This window comes from Plecotus auritus (assembly GCF_963455305.1).
Source record: "Plecotus auritus genome assembly, chromosome: 4".
Taxonomy (NCBI): Eukaryota; Metazoa; Chordata; class Mammalia; order Chiroptera; family Vespertilionidae; genus Plecotus; species Plecotus auritus.
Window position 1 is genome coordinate 20,799,638 of NC_137775.1, and position 22,198 is coordinate 20,821,835.

At 40.5% G+C, this 22,198-nt stretch overlaps 1 protein-coding gene and 1 pseudogene across 3 annotated transcripts in view; one reads left to right on the plus strand and one right to left on the minus strand.

Annotated features, from left to right (window-relative positions):
• Positions 1 to 22,198, minus strand: part of ARHGAP18 (Rho GTPase activating protein 18) — a 170,842-nt gene that overhangs the window by 112,089 nt on the left and 36,555 nt on the right. Inside the window, exon 1 of one of the 2 annotated variants that reach the window (XM_080664729.1) lies at positions 16,533 to 16,752. The exons of the other annotated variant lie outside the window; for it this stretch is intronic. Coding sequence (XP_080520855.1) covers positions 16,533 to 16,645 — 113 coding nt within the window. The 5' untranslated portion in view covers positions 16,646 to 16,752. Of the gene's footprint in view, positions 1 to 16,532; positions 16,753 to 22,198 lie in introns of those variants that run through there. 2 annotated transcript variants of the gene reach the window in all.
• Positions 1,479 to 2,444, plus strand: LOC308246480 (single-stranded DNA-binding protein 2-like; annotated as a pseudogene). The gene has a single exon. The product of its transcript is annotated as a single-stranded DNA-binding protein 2-like (transcript).

The window sequence follows — 22,198 nt, forward strand, 5'->3', positions numbered from 1 at the left end:
GAGGATTAAATGAGTTAACATAGCCTCTAACTTGCCTGAAAACCTATGTTCTGAAAATTAAAAAATAAAAATTTAAAAACACTGAGGTTGTCCTATTCTTTTAAATGCAAAAAGTAACATACCACATGTCGACCCAAGACCCTCAACCGGTTTTCTAAAACATAACACACAGCAAAGCTCCAACACATAATCAACAAATGATCATGTTGAATGCAAAATGCTTAAAATGCTGCTTACTGAAGATCAAGAACTAGTATGATTACACGTTGTTTCTGGGCAGTGACATGGCAGATGTCCTCTGGGCCAACACTGTGTATGTTTTCACAATGTCCACAGCATACTGAAAAAATAACTCGAGATATTTCCCCCACATTTGTGTTTAAAAATTCATACTGGGTTTGCAGGCATACATATAAATGTTCATTCCAAAAAAATAAGCTGAAAATTGTCATATTAAAAGACATATGTGCTGTGAGGCTTGGGTATTAAAAAGTAAACAACATTCTTACTGTGGAAACATGTTCACTAAAGGGAGACCCTGCAGGGCATGCCTGTATGGGTGAAATGGATGGTGACCAACAGAAGAAGGGCAATTTAACATTAACAACTACTAAAAATATGTTTCTGATTCCAAATTATACAATGTTTCTGCATATAAAGAGAAAGCAATATTTTTGGATTTCACAAATTGTGTTCCCTGGAACAGCAGTAGTAAGTGTTCTTTAAAAAAAAAAAAAAAGACTCCTAGGAATACGCTTCTTGCTACAAAATTTTTTAGGAATTCATAATACATGCTAAGGTATTACATGCTACAAGAAGTCCTGCAGGAAACTTTGTTTACAACAAAACATTAGACCACAAAGCCCTTTTCTAATAGAACACCTAGTAACAGTGTTCCACACACAGTTTGGGAAACAAAGATCTAACAATTTGGCTTATTGTTTGGAGAGATTTTGCTTTAAGCAGATTAACAAACTCTTAGGCTCACTGAAATCTATAGAAATGGGCCTTTCGTTTTATGGATACCTAGCCTGGACTGTAATTTCAAGCTTCAGGCTTCAAACTGCGCTCAAAAGGGAATGCAGTTGACCCTTGACCAATGGGTGAGGGGAGGGGGGAAGGGCACCACCATTCCCAGTAGGGGGCAGACAGGAGGCAGTTGAAACTCCACTTATAACTTTTGACTCCCCAAAAACGTAACTACTAATAGCCTATTGTTGACCTGAACCCTTACCAATAACATAAACAATTGGTTCACACGTATTTTTGTATGTTTCATGTATTATACACTGTATTCTTACAATAAAGTAAGCTAGAAAAAGAAAATCAAGGTTCATCTGTGGGGTTTTTTCAAATTGTCACAAATCTCCAACAAATTTTCCGATATATTTATTGAAGAAAATCCACATATAAGTGGGCCGCGCAGTTCAAACCCGTGTTGCTCAAGAGTCCACATGGCAGCTGCTCTTGGCACAAGCATGTACGGCAACGGCAAGAGTAACAGCAGTGCCGTCCGGTCCAGCACCAGGCCTGGGAGAAGTTAGCACTCTACGTTTATGAATACCTGGTCCATGTGGGAGCTCAGAAATCGGCCCAAATATTTTTATCAGAGATAAGATGGGGAAAACACCACAGGAGGGGAGCCACCAGGCTTCTTACATTCTTGGTGTATATCGTGGGATCTGTACTCTGCAGCTCCAGAAAGACAGGAAACATGTGAACATTCAAGGGAAGCAAAAGCCTTTCATGATGATAGTGCTGCAGCAGCTCCCCAGTCCAGTGCCAGGAACCATTCCCCCAGGAAATGGCATGCCAGTAGGTCCTGTACCACCAGGGTCCTTTCAGCCTTTTATGTCACCTTGGTACCCTGGAGGTCCAAGACCCACAGTGAGAATACCTACCTAACCAGGCACTTGGAGGGGTCCCAGGAAGTCAGCCATCACTTCCCATTAGAATGGACCCAACTGGACAACAAGGACATCCAAATGCATAGAATGGCACCTCCAAGAGGAATGGTCCCCTTAGACCACAGAACTATGGAGGTGCAATGAGACACCCACTGAATGTTTCAGGTGGCCCTGGAATGCCTAGAATGAACATGGGTCCAGGTGGTGACAGACCTTGACCAAACCCAACAAATGCCAATTCAGTACCATACTCCTCAGCATCTCCTGGGAATTATGTAGGTCCTCTAGGACGTAAAGGGCCATTATCCTAGTCCAGCAGATTCAACCAACTCTGGAGACAACTTGTACACATTAATGAATACAGTACTCGTTAGACCTAACAGGCCTAATTTTCCAATGGGCCCTGGTTCAGATGGACCCATAAGTGGATTAGGAGGAATGGAGTTGCATCACATGAATGGCTCTTTAGGCTCAGGAGGTATGGACAGTATTTCCAAGTTCTCTCCTACTTGGACTAGCATGACAATGAGTGTGTGATCCATCACCAAGTCTCATCATGAAAACCACAGTGAGTCAGCCCTTCACAGAACTACTAGGGAAGAAAATTATTCATCACACTGTACAGCTAAACAAAGGAATCTTAGTCACACCAAATAAACCTTTTTATTTCCTGGTCTCTCCCCTATTTTGTGAAGAAAGTGGGTTCCAATGTGGTTCAAACAACTGTACAGAGCAGCATGTAAGAATTACCCTAAAATGAACTGCAGGTAATCATCTGTATATGTGTATGTGTGGGAAAGAGAATGTATTATATATGTATATGTTATATGGTCATATACACATGCATACATTGACCCATAGGACACTGTAAAATAGTATCACATGACATCTTAAGTAGAAATAAGTAGGGACTTCCATTCCATCCTTTTTTCACATTTACATTTTAATTTTTAAAAATTGTTCCTGCCCCTCCCTGAACTATGTTGTGCTGTGTATATCACTGCTTTATGTATGTTATTTTTAAAGGTGAATTTAGATGTTATGCTTTGGTAAATGTCTGCAATTATAGATAGGAATAAAATAGTTTATTTGAGAGCTTTCATTAAATTGCATCTGGTGCAAGTTATCCTGGTGGGGGGGGAGTGGGAAGAGTCAACTGTAGTTTCTTTCCTTTGCTTGCAAAATGGAGATGATATGATTATCAATGTGTAGTATAAGAATGAAAAAAATTTAGTGAAAACATAGTTCTCTAAATGACTCTAAAATCTGAGGAATTATCTGACAAAACATTACCATCATTCTTATAGATAAAACAGAGGTCCGGTGCATGAAAATTCATGCACTCAGGGTAGTCCCTCAGCCTGGCCAGGACCCCTTGGGGGATGTCCACCTGCCGGCTTAGGCCCACTCCCCAAGGGATCGGGCCTAAGCTAGCAGTCAGACATCCCTCTGGCAGCTCAGGAGCCCTCGGGGTATGTCCACCTAAGCCGCAGACAGCCTTAGCACTGCCGAGGAGGTGGGAGAGGCTCCCGCCACCACTGCTATGCTTGCAGCCGGCTTGTGGCTGAGCAGAGCTCCCACTGTGGGAGTGCACTGACCACCAGCTCCTGCGTTGAGCGTCTGCCTCCTAGTGGTCAGTGTGCGTCATAGCAACTGGTCATTCCTGGTCTCCGACATTAGGGTCAATTTGCATATTACCCTTTTATTATATAGGATAATTTAAATTGAGGCAGTAGGTTCTCACAAAAACAATGGCAGTCCTAAACTGGAAATACAATGTATTTTTAAAGAAATGTAAACATATTCTAATGTTAAGGTACAATTTTTTTTAAATTCCCTTCTTTAAGGGAAAAACACTCTGGAGTTCAGAGGTTATCCTAGCCATTTATCTCCCTTCTTGCTGTGTCGGAAGTGTGGCGAGAGGCAAATACAGCTTAGTAATAGTTATAATAAAGCACAGATTTGTAAGCAAGGAAGAAAGGAAATCCTGCAGTGATGCTACTGAAGTATGAAGGCCCAATGATAATAGTTGCCAGATGACTGCTAAATGTAACCTATGTACTGGGAGTAGAAAAACCAAGTAATTCCAATACTAATAATTAATTTTCATATAGCCTCTGGGATGTCTTCCATATGTACTATAACATCTCAAAAATATCATGTACTCCAAAGCACCACATCTGTGTCCAATAGTCCCTTAGCATAAATATCACTGGATAGATGTAAACAAATAAGGGCCTTTGGCAACTTTGCTGCTATCAAATAAAAGGAACATGTTCTTTGCAAGGAGTATTTCATTTCCCAGGACTCTATTCTTCACAAATTCAAATTTACATCCTTTTTTGAAAAATATTTTTAAGAATCAAGCATAAGCTTTTGGTGGAAAGAAAAAAAAAAAAGACCTATACTAAACTACAAATAATAAAAACCCAACCCTTTCAAAATATAAAATATCAACTCACAAATATAGGATATGGAATCTATCTACTGCTAAGGATAAAGAAAAATTAGGGTAAAGAAAAATGCTCTTCTAGTGGAGAATTTTGAAGTCAAGCTCCAAGGAAAAGAAGTTTCTGTATAACAGCAGAAGCTTGTACGCCCAGGAAAGGCAGATAAGGACAGATGCTTGTTGCCTACTGATGATAGCTTCCCTATGTGCAAGCCATTCCCCCACTCAGAGGTGAAGTCTATTATTCCATGATCTTGAATCTGAGCTGGCCAATAATTAATTGATTTGCCGATACATTATGGCCAAGTGGCACTGAGTAACTTGTGAAGCTAGGCCCTGAGAAGCCTGGCAGGTTCCACCCAGACGTTGTAGAACGCTCTCTGTGGGGTAAGCCAGCAGGAGTGTAGGAAGTCTGACTACCCTGATACCACCATGTCATGAGGAAGCCCAAGTTGATCATGTGGAGAAGCTGAGCAAGCAGAAAGAGAGGACCCAAAACAAACCGGGACATAAAGAAGCTTTGGTGACCCCACCTCAGGCCTCCTTGCTTGATGGACCCCAAGAAAGAACTTGATTATAATCCTTCAGAATCAAGAAAGAAAATTATTTTAAACCACTAAGTTTTATAGTGGTATGTTACACAACAGATAGCAAACAACTACCTTGACTTTCAAGATAGGGGTCACAAGGTCAGGGTGCCTGGGCCAGATCTCACTTGCAGACAGAATTTGGCAGGGCGGGGGTGGGGTAGGGGAGGAAGCTTATTCAGTATTCTAAAAATTCTAGCTAACATTTTCTACCAAAACCCAAACTTTTATGAGGTCTGTATTTGTCAGTCATCAACTTCACTCATTTAATACATAATCTACCAGCCCTCTGTTCTTAAATACACAAACCTTTCACTAAGAAACCGGAGCAGTTCATAGCAGCACAATTCACCATAGCTAAGATCTGGAAACAGCCTAAGTGCCCATCAGTAGATGAGTGGATTAAAAACCTGTGGTACATCTACACAATGGAATACTACGCTGCGATAAAAAAGGAGTTCTTACCATTTGCAACAGCATGGATGGAACTGGAGAGCATTATGCTAAGTGAAATAAGCCAGGCAAAGAAAGATAAATATCACATGATCTCATTAATTTATGGAATATAATGAACAACATAAACTGATGAACAAAAACAGATCCAGAGACAGAGAAACATCGATTAGACCAGCCTTGGGCAAACTACGGCCCGCGGGCCGGATCCGGCTGTTCTATCCGGTTCTCTTGCTCTCCCCTCCGCTCCTTTACTTTGAATTTATGTTAGTTCACACAAACACTCCATCCATGCTTTTGTTCTGGCCCTCCGGTCCAGTTTAAGAACCCATTGTGGCCCTCGAGTCAAAAAGTTTGCCCACCCCTGGATTAGACCGTCAAACCTCAGAGGGAAGGTAGGGGAGGGTGGAGTAAGGGGGAGAGATCAACCAAAGGACTTGTATGCATGCATATAGGCCTAACCAATGGACACAGACAACAGGGGGGGTGAGGGTATGAATAGGGGGCATGGGAGGTAATGGGGGGATAAGGACACATATGTAATAACTTAATCAATAAAGAAATTCAAAAAAAAATATATCAGAAACCGGAGCAAAGGATTAATACACTCTACAATTAAATAAAATATCCAGTATGATGACACTGTTTGATTATGCTATAATACAGAATAATGGGAAAATGCTACAATTCAAAGGAATTTTCATCTGGAAATACTAAAGCATATATATCCACGTTTTAAATAATAAGTAAAAAAATTAATAATCAATTATTTAGTTTAAAAATATATATACAAATTTACTTCTACCTTGATCCAAATAACTTCTATCAGATGATAGATCATAGCTTTGACTGTATTATTTGCACCAGAGAGAAATAAACAGACACACACTCAGTAACTCTAGTAAAAACATTAATTATAGAATAAGTTGGTCGAGTTACATGTTTCTAGACCACCTATAAATAGCCAAAGTTCCTTTCAACTTTCAGTTGCCAATATCTTTCCTTACCCAAACCAAATCTCAATTACTCAACCACAAATTATTTTAATGTTTTATACCTCAAAAGAGAGAACCATGCCACAGCTTCCTAAATATAATACTGAAAAAGTTGTTTTAGAATCCATTTGAATTATATGGGAAGCTCTTCAGAGCAGGAATTCTTACATTTATCTATTTTAGGCTTATCATTTACACCCAGCAAAGCCCTTCACAGCTGTTTACTCAAAGTAGATACTTTTAAAAATAATTTAAAAGTTAAGAAATTCCATATTTACATATCCTAAATGTCTATATAACCTACCCAAATCTCTTTCTAGGTAGGATTTTAATTTTATGCTGCTCATCAAAAATATATGATCCCTACTATTTGCTTCAAAATATGGATGGCATCTGACAGACATTAGCATGGAGAGATACACCAGATCCCTACAGCCAAACCACCCAAACTTCAACGTTCTTGTTAATGTGAATCCCAATATTTTTCTACACACTTCCAGTTTCATAGCAAGATGTTAAGCCACTTATTTCCCAGTTTATTAAATTAATTACATCATATAGTTTTAATCTGATTCAACAGAATAGCAAGACCATATCATTTTCCACCTCCTTAAATTTTCCAAAATAAATGACGCAAATAGACATGCCTAATCCCTAATGGGAGACAGGCATACTTAGGAGATGTGGGAGACATGTTTATTGGGGTTTGCAGAGCTCCCCCATATCTTGGAAAACACATTGTACTCAGAAAGATAAAACTAGAGGCAGCAAAGGACACAGCACCTTCACTTCTCAGTCCACAAAGGTCCTGAGAGGCAACAAAGAAATATTGAAAGATAACCCCCAAGTTAGTTGAAGATTTTATTTGGGTTTGAAACATTTATTTCTAAGAATGTTATTGGAAAGTAGTTATATAACAGCAATGCCACAAATAAATGGTGCTTGGGGTTTCTCTGGCTGGTGAAAAGAAATCTATTAATCTATAAAATGTCACTATTGGAGAATTTACAGCTCCATGGAATTTAAGCATAATTTCTGCTATTTCCCCCCTATTGAATGCATTTCTAATTGGCATATGTCTCTCTTCTGCCTCCAGTTCAACTTCCTCTAGATACTCCCAGGGAAAATGTCCCCAGTCTCAGAGAGGAAGCAAGCAGGCTGCCCTTGTGAGCCATTTGTACGCAGGAGTTGCTGAGTTCATAGCAGCTTCAAGAGCAAGATGTGGGGAGGGCTTTGAGAAGAACTGGCTAAGCAGACGGTTTCCTAGCTCAGGGCCCAATGCGCTTTAGGCATTCAAAATAAATGTATTATGTATGATATAGATGAGGAGAAAAATCAACAGCTCTGTTTTCAAATGTGTGCACTACACGGGAAAGGGGGTGGGGCACAGGGATCAGGGGAACTGGGTGGGGGAACACATCCCCCCAGATCTCTGCCATGGATATCACACCCAGCTTAGCCCTGCTCCGTGAAACAGCACTTCTTGGTTATGAGATCAAGAATTGTTCATAGCATAACCAATGGATAAAAGACACTGGGGGGTGGGGGGGGCAGGTAAAGGCATGTACTGGGGGGAAGGGAGGCTGGGGGGAGGTCAATGGGGAAAAAAAAGGAGACATATGTACTACTATTTGTAATACTTCAAACAATTAAAAAAATAAATTAATTAAAAAAAAGAGTTGTTCATAAAGCACATAAACATGTTGTAAGGGCAACAAAGGTGAAAAACTATCCTTCCTTTAAGTACTTTACTTTAGTCACAGTGATTACTTTTACCTGCAAGAATTCAAATAACTTAAAGTCAATTTGCTCACTGAAGAACACAAAGAAATAATTTTTTCTTGCTCTACGTGACATGATTTTCCATCTTATTAAGAGTACAAATGATTTAGAAATTTACATCTGCCCAAACTAAACTATGAAAAGCAATTCAAAATAGGCACCTGAGCCTAGCATTCAATATTTTAAAGCCCTTTTTGGTATTCTTGGTAATCCTATATAATAATATAATAAAGAGGTAATATGCAAATTGACCATTACTCTAATGCACAAGATGGCCGCCCCCATGTGGTCAAAGATGGCTGCCCCCATGTGGACACAATATGGCCGGCACAAGATGGCCGGCAGAGGAGGGAACTTGGGGGCGACCAGGCCTTCAGGGGAGGACAGTTGAGGAGGACTAGCCCTGTAGGGGAGGGCAGTTGGGGGGGACCAGGTCATAGGGGAGGGCAGTTAGGGGTGACTGGGCTGGCAGGGGAGGGCAGTTAGGGGCGACCATGCTGGCAAGGGAGGGTAGTTAGGGGTGACCGGGCCAGCTGGGGAGGGCAGTTAGGGGCAATCAGGCTGGCAGGGGAGCAGTTAGGGGTAATCAGGCTGGCAGGGGAGCAGTTAGGCATCGATCAGGCTGGCAGGGGAGTGGTTAGGGGGTGATCAGGCTGGCAGGCAGAAGTGGTTAGGGGCAATCAGGAAGGCAGGCAGGCAGGCTAGCGGTTGGGAGCCAGCAGTCCTGGATTGTGAGAGGATGTCCCAGATTGGAGAGGGTGCAGGCTGGGCTGTTACACCAGGCCTCTAGTTATTGAAATAAGCATATTTTGAGATATTTTTATAATTCATTTCACAAATGTTATTTTTAAAATTAAGACATTATACTCCATGCATATTAAAGCAAACATGCTCTTCCCAAACCATTTACAAATCAATCTCAAAAATCTGACAGCCCTGAATCATCACAGAAAATTGTTGTGCTTTATACCAAGCACTCTTCTAAGTACATCACATGTATTAACTCATTCAAGACTTATAAACTCTGAGTAAGGTATTATTATCCCCATCCCCAGTTTGCAGAAGGAAATAAACTGAGGCCCTACAACATTAAACAAGCTGTCCAGGACTCTGACCTGGACAGCCTAGCTCCAAAGTCTGTGTGTGTAATCACTACACCCCACTCCCTCTCACATTCGTTCACTCGGTCCTTCATTCAAACTTTTATTAGCACGAAAATTCTGGCTTGGTGAAATGTCTAGGGGAAATCTAAGATATTGTATTGAAAAGGATTTACAAAAATATTCCTCATCTGTATATTTTTTAAAAGCCTCCAAAGCTACATATTTGATCTTTATAATTAACTTTGTGAGGCAGACAAAGCATTGTTATGCTCATTTCATAGGTAAGGAAGCAGATAAAGGTATGTTTTTATGGCTTAGACAAGATGCTACCTTCCTTCTATAGGCTGCCCTACCCACCGACTACTTAAAAAGACCCAAAGACCCCCAAATGGTTAAATCATGGGCTGTCTGAGGCAGCTTAGAAAGATTCACTGGCAAATATGATCCCCCTTCATAACTTTGAAGTTAGAAAACAATAATATGGGTATGCTGGCTATGAGACATAAGACGATAGAGGGCAACAAGGCTGAGGCAGCCATTAAGAGACATGCTCAAGCTCAGAATGATGAGATTATAAGGCCAGTGGACTGAAGAACCTCAGAGAAAGCAGGCATGCCACATGGCCAGTCATAGAGGGAAGAAGACAAGCAATGTTTCCTTTCCCTATGACCCAGATGCCTGTAAGAAACCTCATTTTCCCTAAGGACACTTAAGTGTTCTTTGTAGCTAAAAAGCAACTACCAAAACACATGTGTAAAGGCAATGACGTTTCACACTTCCTTTTAACACAGAAATTTAGATACTTAGGGGACTTGAATGTGAGAAAGACTACAGATGTCACACTGGTCACACATGTCTCCATGGTTTCTGTTTATTTCTTGAAAAAAAAAAAGGGGGGGGGGATGGAGGATAAACTCAGCCAGCTCATAGATCACAGCAACAATCACAGAAGTTAAATACTTTCAACAATAAAGATTTTTTTAAATAAAATAAAAAGAATTTATCTTCAGAGTTACCCACACATCATCCCTTTTGCTCCCTCTGCCCTAACTCACTCCCAAGATCTTTATTCATCCCCACTCTCCTCCCATAAGGAGACTTCTTATTCTCTACCTCTTCTTATCAAAAAAAAAAAAATGACATTAAATATCAATACCAACCAAAGGCAGCCGAGGGAGTGAGACCTCACTGATGATCTATGACCATGAAGCATAGGGAACTTCTACTTCAGACAAGTGTGGCCTTGGCCTCTAGAATAGTGGGGTCTTTTTCTAATGTGTGAATGATGCCCATGTTTATAGCTAACAGGGAATTTATATATATAAAAGGCTAATATGCAACTCCCTCAGGAGTTGGACTGGGAGACCGAGAGTTCGATCACTCACTATGACATGCGCTGACCACCAGGGGGTGGCACAGAACGAAGGAAGGCCCCAGCCAGCAGCCAGGGAAGGAAGGCCCCGGCCGCAGCCAGAAGGCCCCCATTGGCCCTGATCTCCGGCCAGGCCTAGGGACCATACCCATGCACAAATTTCATGTACCAGGCCTCTAGTTTAAAAATAAGAGGGGAAAAAAATCATTTTACTGATCCAATTATTAAAAACTATTTAAGCCTAAATGCCATTCAATCCAACAGCAATCAACTGTGCATCATTAAACGCATTCATTTTTATGAGTTCATTTTGCTGCAATATTCTTAAAAGCCTGATAAATACTAAGAACTTAAAACATAAAAAGAACAAACATAAACCTTTAAATAAGCACAAGCCCCACTCAGAAAAGAGAGAAATACAGTGCAGGCGGACAAAGAAAGAAGTGGCCGGGATACAAGGAAAAGTTTGCAGCAGTGTTTGGGGGGGAGGCATGTCTTGAGATTGATGAATCCTTTCATATAAAAGGCGTAAAGATAACATAAGTTCTTTACATTAAGATAGCTTTAAACAGGCCCACAAAAATCACAAGCCTCACAGATGAGGGCAGTTAAAAGTCAAATAACATAACTAAGTAAAGGTAAGACCTGCCCATTTGGAATACCGGGTGTGTCTTTTCACAATTCTAGAGAAAAGTATAGATAAGGCTCCTAAACTGTGTGATAAAGAAAGTATGTTTCTATAAAAGCACTCCCATGTCATGAAATGGAGGAGTAGGCTGATTCAGAAAACAGTAATCCACAGATAGGTTAAAATGATTTGGTCACCAAATCCTACAAAATTAGAATGAGAAAACATGCCCTAAATTCTAAGGTTAAAAAAACAAAAATACATGTAACTTCAATTATTGCATAATTGCATTGTAAAAAGTCATAACCATCCCCTCCTTCACCAAAAATATTCATAATTTCAGATAATACACAAATTCAGAAGGAAAAAGCTCTACTCATACTATAGCACATAGCTGTTGTTGGTTTTTTTAATTCTGTGAATTTGTATAAAAACTGACTCATCAAGAACGACAATACCTTTTCCTTAAAGCTTCTCTCAAGGTGTTTCTGAGTCACATGTCCAAAACTGAGCTTCAGATCTTGCCCTGTCTACCTTCCCTTCACTCTGGAAGTCTTCCTGATCTAAATGAATGGACTTGCATAGGCCAAACCTTGCAACAGTCTTTAACTAGGCTCATTTGCTCATATACCACAAACATCAGGAAATCCTACAGGCTCTACCTCCAAAATATTTCATGTTCACGATCTCCACTACCTAAACAACTAAAACCTTGGCCCAACAAGCCATCACCTTACCCTTTTGAGTAGTGTCTCTCCTTCTACAGACTATATTCAACAAAACAGCCAGAGGGACCTTTTAAAGCTGAAATATGCTCTGTTTCCACCATGTTCAGAACCATCCCCACTCCCTGGCTTCCCATCTCACTTGAAGCAAAATGAAAAGCCCTCTCCCTAACTCTTACCCCCATAGAGCTGCAAGGCTTACCTGCTCAGGCCTTCCTTTTCCACTCCATGCCCTCCTCTCCCAACCCAGGTGTTTGTTTTCACTGTAGCCCCAGCTCCTAGCCAACTGTCTGGCACACAGTAAGAGCTCAGTAATTACATGTGGGATGACTGAGTGACCAAATGGTTATGCTTACTCGTTAAGTTGTTAGAACCCAGAAATAGGTAAGCCTTAAAAAGTCAAAAGCTAAAGCTAAGTATATGAAGATGGCAGTCGTCTTCCATTTGGCCCCTGGGCAGTGGTAGTTCTTAAAGTGGTAGTTCAGCCTCATGGAGGCTGTCAAAAGAGGACCCACCCACATTCCATCTTGCCCTAAAAGTCAAAGTTTGCAGGCCTCAGTGTGGCCCACCCATGCCCCAAGGCAGGCCTGCTAACATTAGTTCAACTTGTAAATGTGGCTCTAGTTCAAAAGGACACTTCCAACGTCTTTCAAGCTCCAAGGACTGAACTTTCACATGATGGTTAATTTTCAGTTATGGCATTTTTAGTTAAGCACATGGATTACAGCCATATTTCTTTACACTCGACAAAATATTTATGAAAATGTAACATAATATTTATGTTATATGGCGCAAGGCTCAATCATTTCCTTCCTTTCCTTTACCTGGTGTTAAGGACAGAAGCAGCTAGCTATGAACCAAGCAGTTTTGTGGGCTTTGCATGGATCATCCCACTTAATCCTCCCAATGAAGTGAGAGCTGTTACGAAGGTCAACTTAACAAGCAGAGAGTTAAGACTTCTCCAAGACTACACTGCTATCGAGGGCAGAGCGGGGATATGAACCCAGGCAGATTGGCCCCAGAGCCCAGAGTTCCAGGATGTATGTCACGATGACATAGTACCTCTTGGTTCTGCTTATTCAGCACAGTGGCACATGTGGTCAACAAAACAAGACCCTGCATCACGAATGCTATAATTTATTCATAAAAGACATTTTTTAAAAACCTCATATATCAACTAGAGTTAAGTCCAATAAGAAGGAAAATATCTTTGATGTCAATATTTATCAAAGTATTAGCTAAAATGGATACTAAGCAAACAAAATAGTTTTTCTTAAAATGACAGGAAAGTCAAGGGAGAACAGTAAGAATAGACAAAATGCACTATTCTTGGAAAAACTGCTTTGCAAAGGTAAACATTAAGTAATCTGCTTGAACCCTGGTCGGGTTGCTCAGTGGTTGGAGCATCTGGCCCTTGGACTGAAGGGTCTCAGGTTTAATTCCGGTCAAGGGCAAGTGCCTCAGCTGCAAGCTCAGTCTTCCTCATGGGGGACCAAGGGGTGAGAGGGGAGAAGAGTGGATGTGAGAGACACATGGATGATCTCTCTCCTCTCTCTCTCTGTCTCTCCCCCTCCCTTCCACTCTCTCTAAAAATCAATGCAGAAAATAGCCTGAGGTGATGATTAACAAATAAATAAATAAAAATAAAGTGGTTTCTACAACCGCCATCCCCAAATATTAAAAAAAAATAATAATAATAAATAAAAAGATCTGCTTGAAAATAAACAGGTAAATAAAGTTTTATAAATATAGCTACTCATAAAGTGGTTTCCTTTGTAAACATTTGACTATGTACAAGTCAGAACAACTAATATTAGCATGTTTCTTTAAATCCTAATGTTTTAAGGAGAAAATGTGACCCCAAAAAACTGAAAACAGGATTCAGTAAATATTGAGAGGCTCTAAGAGTAGGAGTAATTCTTTTACTGGCTTCTAATGAATGTTTCCTGATTGAGAGGGATAATGCAATAGAGGGAATTTCAGATGCACAGATAACTCACAAAAAGATTAATTCCCTACTATCTCAGCTTTTCCAAAGACCAAATAAAATAGGACTTGGTAAGGTAAGGTTAAAAATCAATCACTTTCTATAAATATCCTTAATCATACACATAGTCCTTTACACCTTTCAAATGGCATATACATGAGTTCATCTTATTAAACTAAAAGTTTGATTAAGTAACTCATCAAAGCTCATATTATTTTGAAGAGATGAAATCTTGCAATTAGCCAAGTTAGATTTCTGCACTCCCTCGGTAACTTTTCAATAGGTGGTAGTGGGGACGAGGGTAGAGGTGGGGAGAGGTGGAGTTGGAAGGACAGAATCTAACTTTTTCCTCTTTTTAAGAATTTTATTTGTTTGGGTTTGGTTTTGCCTTCTGAGGAGCTTTTTTTAAAATAGGCATCAACCATCAACTCTGTATCTCTGAGCAGCTTCCCACTGGCTGACCAACCTAGCCAGAACCAAAGTCCTATGCATTCCCTCCTCCGCCACCAACTTCAGCAAGTCAAATTCTGACCCCATTTACCCTCAAATCACTCCTCCCTCCATCCACTCCCTCCCTCCCACTTGCACTATCTCAACCCTTCCAGGCTAAACAGGGTACCTCCCAAAGTAACACTAAGCTTATCTGATAAATTATTCCATGCTTAAGGGGAAAAGCTACTAGGGACTGGCTCTCCTTACTCCTCCCTGCCTTTCCTCCCAGCCCTCAAACCAGAGCTCCCATCTTCTCCGACCCACATAACTGTCCCTAGGCCTCGAATTCGGTGGTGAGACTTTGGGGTCAGTATGGACAAGCAATATGGCAGCCGGCAGGAGCACTCACTGTGTGAGCAGTGCCCAGCCTGCCACATCAGTGCCTCCAGATTCTGCTTTAACGTAGGCTAAGAACGGTCTGTTCCTCTCTTATGTTCTCTCAACCCACCACAGGCTGCAGAACTACCAACACAGGATAAAGCCTCCAGAACTGGATATGCAGCCCCAGGCAAAGGCCTAGACCCACAGACCTGCGACAACCTGATCCATTCCTGGAGTTGGCGTCCTCAAGGTGAAAATAAAAAGTCTGGCCTCACTTCCCTAAGGTTCCTTCCACTCTCACAGTAAAGATCCAAGATGCAGCTCAGCTCCTCGGGCCACCCAGGGGAGAATGTCACAGGAAAATGTGCCAGGCTTGCACAATCCTGGCAATTTTGACTGTTAAAGTGGACTCCAAGTTATGAAAGGTATGGGGCTGGTGTCACAGACTGCTTACGGTTGATAGGTTACATCACTGTTCTATAAAAGAGAGATGAAAACACTGTATGATCTCACAGAAAATACTTAAAACAGCTGAAAATAAAATGGTAATATGCCTAAGGCCCAGGAGGCAGGTCCCTCCGGTCTTTGGAAATGAATTCATTCTCAGTGGAACACACACTGTGGTTGCCACAGAAGAAACGTTCTGGTCAGCCTGGATATCTCAGGCAGAGCATGGCAGCCAGGCATTCCTTTGATTTGTACTCCCCGCCTTTCGCCACCCCCAAACCCCCCCGCCATTTGGGGATTTTAAAACAAGTGAAAGAAGGCATTATTTCAGCTTAGGGCATAAGCATAAGTCAGTCACATAAGAACAAAGAAGTTTTTATTATCACATTGAACGTCATGAAGCAAACGTGCTTACTGACGACTACTGTAGTGTCCTACACAATCAGGTTAGCATTTGCTTTTTGCAAGCGTCCAGGCCAATATTTACAATTTCTATCTAAGGCTGAGGTGAAAATGTTCGGATAGTGAGAAGGTCATTAAGGGAAAGAAGGGAAAAAAAAGTCCTTGAAAACAGAACAAAGTACACAGAGAGAAAGGTACTCCCCATCTCAGTGGTCTGTGGAACATTTGTCCTTTCCACCTATAAAGTGATTTAACATTAACCACGTTTCTCTGGCCTCACTGTATTATCTCCGGACAAAAACTCCTTTTTGAAAGCCCCCACCCCCACACACGCACACACCCAAATCCACATACACAAAAGAATATGAAACATACTGCCCCAGGCCAGTGTCTTGGGCTTTTTGCCTAAGAAGTTAGCTTTCAGCAAGGAGAGAGGAAAAAAAAAAAAACAGACTCTAACAACAACAGCTTGTACAGTGAACACCCCCCCACCCCCTGCTGTTGGCACACTTTCCCAACTAACAGTTCCAGCGCTGAGCCTTGAGCCCATTCAAGAATTCCACCTCATAGGAAGTGTTTCAAATATAGTCATTTGATCTTTCAGCATTTGCAAATGCACCTGCTAAGCAACAAGTCTGACAGCCATAGCCTCAGCCCTCCCTACCCATCTTTACCAGCAGTTATATGGGCTGTTTCAGACTTGGACTAGATGGGATGCAAAGTACATACAAGCCCCGCCAAACACTTCTGCAGCTGCAGGCGGTCAGCTTCCACATGCGGAGCCCTTCCTCTGTCCCCGCACCAACTACCCTGTCACTTCTTTCCTGGAGCAGGTGAGCGGTTTTTTGTTTTGTTCTCTGGCTTTCAAATGCCAGGGCTTACCTGGAGGTGGCTTCCTCCCCTCCCTGGCCATGGCTCTCCCCCACGGCCCGATCCTTGCTGCTGTGGTGGTAGGCAGTTAGCACGACTCCCTGGGAACTGGAGAGCCAGCTCATGGTGAGAGAAGGGGCATAATTTCTGCGATCCTGACACTGAGAAGGGGAGTGAAGTTCCTGGCTCGCCTGGCAACTCCGTTCATTAGCATCGGCCAGCTCCTCCTCCCCAAGCCAGCGATTCACACGGGAGGGGCGGGGCCTCTCCCCTGAAGGGCTGCCTGGCTGTCCAATGAGAAGGGCTGTGACTCAGTATTGTTTCAACCCGGGGCCATTCCAGTGTGAAGGCTTTAGTTAGGAGATGGAGGGGTGGAGGATTACTTGTTGCCACCACCCAGGAGAAATTCAAATCTGATTGAACTGCCAGGCTGTAGACGCCTCTCATCAATGTAAGCAGAAGCCGTCTTGGCTAGGAAACAATGAGTTACCGCAGAGACTTTTCCCCTTCCCAATTCCTGTTTCCATCTGATAATTTCTGCTACTTCATGTAACATGAGTAAGGGCATTTCTTAACCCCTTCCCGGCCAGCGTTAAAATCCACCACAGCAGAAAACACTGAACCTGCTGCAAAACTGTGCAGTGACCGGTCCCAAGAAAGACGTCACCTCTTGTGTCAGGTTAAATGTCACAAAAATGATTGTGTACCCTGCAATGTTGTCTTCTTTCACATAAAAGTCAATGCCAAGTTTCAAAACACCTTTCAGTAAGAGAGAGAGAGAGAGAGAGAGAGAGAGAGAGAGAGAGAGAGAGAGAGAACCTATCTACCAACACTTAAATGAATGCTATTCCTGAGAATAAAAACAAAATTTAGCATTTGTTTAGCACCTACATACGAGGCTCCCTATGCCAGTATGCAGTGTAACTCTGTATCTCTATCTTTATCTCTCTGTCAAACACATACCCTACATCATAGTCTGTTTTTTGCAAAGTATGACAAAAGTGAAGCTTAACATACAGGTTAAGTAACTTGTCTACCATACCACAATTGCCCTGTGCCAGAAGCTGGGTTTGAACAGAGTTCTGGGCTGAACTCCACTCTTTTTTTTTTTTTTTAACCAGCATGCTGTTCCTTGTCTTATAGATGAGGAAACAAGCTCAAAAGTTATGAAAGTTTCTGTTCTTTCTCCCCTAAAAAAAGTCTACTTTCTACTATATACCTACAAGTCTAAGTTGAAGGGAGTTATTGTTGGCCTTTATGATCTTTCAAAAATTCCTCATGAACAACTTTTCAAAGTCATCACTCCATAAGCATACTATTTACACTTTTTTCGTTACTTAAAATTATCATGAGACACAGACAGTGGGGTGAAGGCCTAGCGTGGCGGGGGGGGGGGGGGTGTTACTGGGTAGAAGGAGAAAATAGGGGACATCTGTAATAATGTCAACAATAAAAAATAAACTTTGAAATTATCATGAGAAATAATTACTTTATAGATACTTACACACACTTAAAGTATTTAAATTTATTTTTAATCCTATCTTTCTTATCTTTGGGAACTGTCATTTGCAAAAGTCTTCCTTTAAAAAAAAAAAAAAAAAAAAAAAAGCTTATTATAGCTTCCTTCCTGCCCCTCCACAATTAGTTATTGAATCTTTGCATTCCCATCTCCTTAGGCTCCACCTGCCATCTCCTTTCTATCCCAATTGCCCAAGCCCCTCCACACCTTATTAACTCTTAGCTATAATCTTACAACAGCTCTTCTAACTCATTTCCTTGCCTTCTCCTCTAAATTATTTTGTACATTATCACACCCAAGCACAGCCTTGATGATGTCTCTCGTTGCTTAAAAAACGTTTACTGGCTCATCATCACTGGCAGAACCTGTTCCAAACTTGAGTAGATCACCGAACTTCTTGCTATTCACCCACAAGTCTTTCCATCACATCTGTCAAACACCATTCCCTCTGGTCCCACTGCCATTCTTCTCTGTTCCTTTCCACATCTAACTTAACCCTTCGACACAGCAGGTCTTCAGTGAATGCTGGCTGGATGAAGAATTAAATGGATTTAATGTGTCCTTAGAAAGTATACTGAATTTTAAAATTAAGATTGGTAATGTTCAACAAGTTGTTCCCATGCACATACCAGTGTGTGAACCTATGACGATGATAGGTTCACCAGTTCAGGCAAAATGAAAAATACAGGAAGAGCCCTAACCGGTTTGGCTCAGAGTGTCGGCCTGTGGACTGAAAGGTCCCAGGTTCAATTCCGGTCAAGGGTATGTACCTTGGTTGCAGGCACATCCCCAGTGGGAGGTGTGCAGGAGGCAGCTGATTGATGTTACTCTCTCATTGATGTTTTTAACTTTTTATTTCTCTCCCTTCCTCTCTGTAAAAAAATCAATGAAAAATATATTTAAAAAAAAAAAAGAAAAATACAGGAAGAGCGGCAAAATGTAAGCTAATTGGAATGTATGAGTTCTGTCTTTTTAATGTCCTTATGTGGAAAATGATTAATGATCTGAATTGCAAAACTACAGGAATTCTCTGTCTTATATAATTATCAAAGGTAGGCCATACACTCTACCTCTTGGAAACTCTTTTCTTCTTTGTCCCTCCATCTCACTCCTATTTTTCCCTTACTTCCCTGGATCTTCTTGTCTTCATCCTTTATTGTTCTTCTTTTTTACCTTCTTCCTTTACTATATCCTCATGAGCACTACCAACTCTGATGAGACAATTCATGATAAAGGGAGATTCTGCCCAGTTTTAACCAAAATGATGAAGTTACATCTTTGCCTATTGATACTCTCTCCACTTTTTAAATAACAAATAAATCACAATATACAGATTGAAATGTAACTCTTTTACAGGTTCAAAATAAATTTGGGGTTCACAATAACCATGCATTTTAATTTTTGAGGCTGAAAATAAGATGTGGTATAAATTGAATTACAGAGCTTAGTTCATAGAATTTGAATCCTACTAATTTACTTTTCAAGTACATGGAAATTCTCTGCACTCATCCTTCCTGCCCACTAAGTAAGCCCTGTTGTTGTTGTCTGAGGATATTATCTACTAAAAACAATTAGTAGGATCGTGCCCTGGTGTACACGGCCTCACACAGCTCAAGCAGATTAAAAATGATTTTCAGAATTTACTTATGACCATCATGGAAGCAAACCTTACTACCAATATGCTTCCTTGAAACGCTCTTCCTTTTCACATCTCAAATGCTACCAAGATTTAGCTAGAGTTCATCCCTTATACCACACTACCCTTTCTCATAGAGACACAATTTATTTCTTTCAAAAAGTACTCCCTTCCCCAACCACTATAAACAAACACCAGGAACCTAATGTCCTTGAAAACATTAATATTCCAGGCCATTAATGCCAAACATTTTCCTGTTATGTAACATCGTACAAAGTAATTCAATAATAGCAAGAAGCTTAAACATTCATTTCATTCATTCTTTTTAAATGGGGTGTACTAGGTGACATAAGCAGGAAGAAGGAAGCCATAATTTACATAACCAAATAGGTTATTAAAAATAGGGTGGAGATAGTACTGCAGCCTCAGACAATTTCACAGTCATATTAAAATATACTGGAAAAAACTCTAGCAGTATCAAAAGGTTATTACTGGTTTTTATATTTTAATTTAGGAACCTCCTTAGTAATATGGAATTATATTTAAAGGGTACTATAATTACAATGTGATCAACACATTTATCAAAATTTTGCTTAATCATTTGCTGTCACTTTAACTGGAATTGATTAAGGAGAATGTGTATTCAAACAAATTCTATAAGGTGACTAAAAGCCTGTATAGGGAGGGACATGAGGCCACGTGAAAACTGACCTTTCAACTGGCAAAGTTAAACTCAATTTCCAATAATATATTATAGCAAGAACTTGAATAAATTAATCATCAACTGTGGAGTTAAAGTTTTACATAGATGATAAAACCTAGATTTATACAGTAGCATTGACCAATAAAGAGGGAGTGTGCTAGTATCCCCTTCCTGATGTATTATCAAGGCTTTTCATGAATAATTCTTATAAACTTGCAAGCAAGCCAATTCTGTACTGAGGAACTGCAGACAGAAATGTATTCCATGTACAGAATCTAAACCTACTTTCTTGGAAATTGCATCATTGTTCCTAATTCTGCCTCTGGGGCAACAAGGAAAAAACCTTTTCCCTCTCCCCCAGCAGCTCTAAAAAAATTCTGCATTATTCTCAAAGTTATTTCTTTTTTTAACTGTTCCTCCAGGGAGAGAATACTAGCCATACTGGAATAATTTATAACTGCTATTGCCACAGGCTAATTTAGGCTACTTAGCAAGTATCTAGTAAAGATATTTTTTACAGATAAAGACTTAAAAAGTTTAGTACCAGTAAATAATAATAGCTACTATTTAACTGTTTACTCTTTGCTAGACATGGTACACAGTCTTTCATTTAAGTGTCACAATCCTGAGAGACACAAGAATTATGTTCACTTTATAGATGAGAAAGGTGAGATCACCCAGCTAGTAGGTGGCAGAACCAGCTCATGTAAACCTGGATTAATATAACCACTGAGCCTGAGTTCTTAAATATTACAGATTACAGCTGTCTCGAACTGACTCTATGAAAAAAATCCACATGAATATTTAATGAGGTAAAGTCATCTACAGCAAATCTAAAGTGTTTAACAACATGAAATATTGATGTAAGTGCAATGCTACGGAGATTAACATTCAGACACAAACACATTCATTTCTTTCCTGGTACTTTGAAACTTCTTTTTTTATGTCAAATTATTAGGGGAGTGTGGCATAGTATACATACAACTATATAGGTCACCATCAGTATGCCATCACATCTAAAATTCTTTCTGCTGATAGAAATAAAAGTATTCTGAACATTATGATTATAAGCATTTTCTTTAAAAATATATCAGGCAAAGACAGATCTGGGTTTAAGGACTCTGAAGCGTAAAGAGTTTCGTAGGTACAAGAGTTTGGAAAGGACCTTGAATGAGCAAGACTCTGAGAGTTTAACTTCATTTCGCTTCACGTTAAATCCACCTCATATCAAAATTAGCCTCTATTGCAAATTAGTCAAAGCAAGGAAGTGCAATGACCCATGCTTTTCATTGGCTTTTTATTCATTGCTGAATACAAGGGGACCCATGTTGCAAACACTTGCTGCTGAAAGCACAAAGTTAGGAAGAGTGAAGTGCATTCTGGAGGTAGACATGTTCTGAAATGTAGTATTTTGCTTATGAGGAAAGACTCAATTTAAAACATCTAGAATTGTATCAATACTTAGATTTGCTCCAATACAAAAGCCTTGTCTTACTAGTAAAGTGGATTATGAAAGGATGCTGATCTCCTTGTCAAGTGAGAGAAGCCATGGGTGACTTGGTGAAGCTGAAAGGAAGGGCTGAGTTGATTGGTGACTTGGGAAAAACAAGGAAATGGAAGCTATAGTTGTATTTTAAAAATAGAGGTAAAAAGGTGGTTATTGCCCACCCAGCATGGCTCAATGGTTGAGCATCGACCTATGAACCAGGAGGTCACGGTTCAATTCCCGGTCAAGGCTCATGCTGGGATTATGGGCTCAATCCCAGTGTGGAGTGTGCAGAAGGCAGCTGATCCATGAGTCTCTCTCATCATTGATGTTT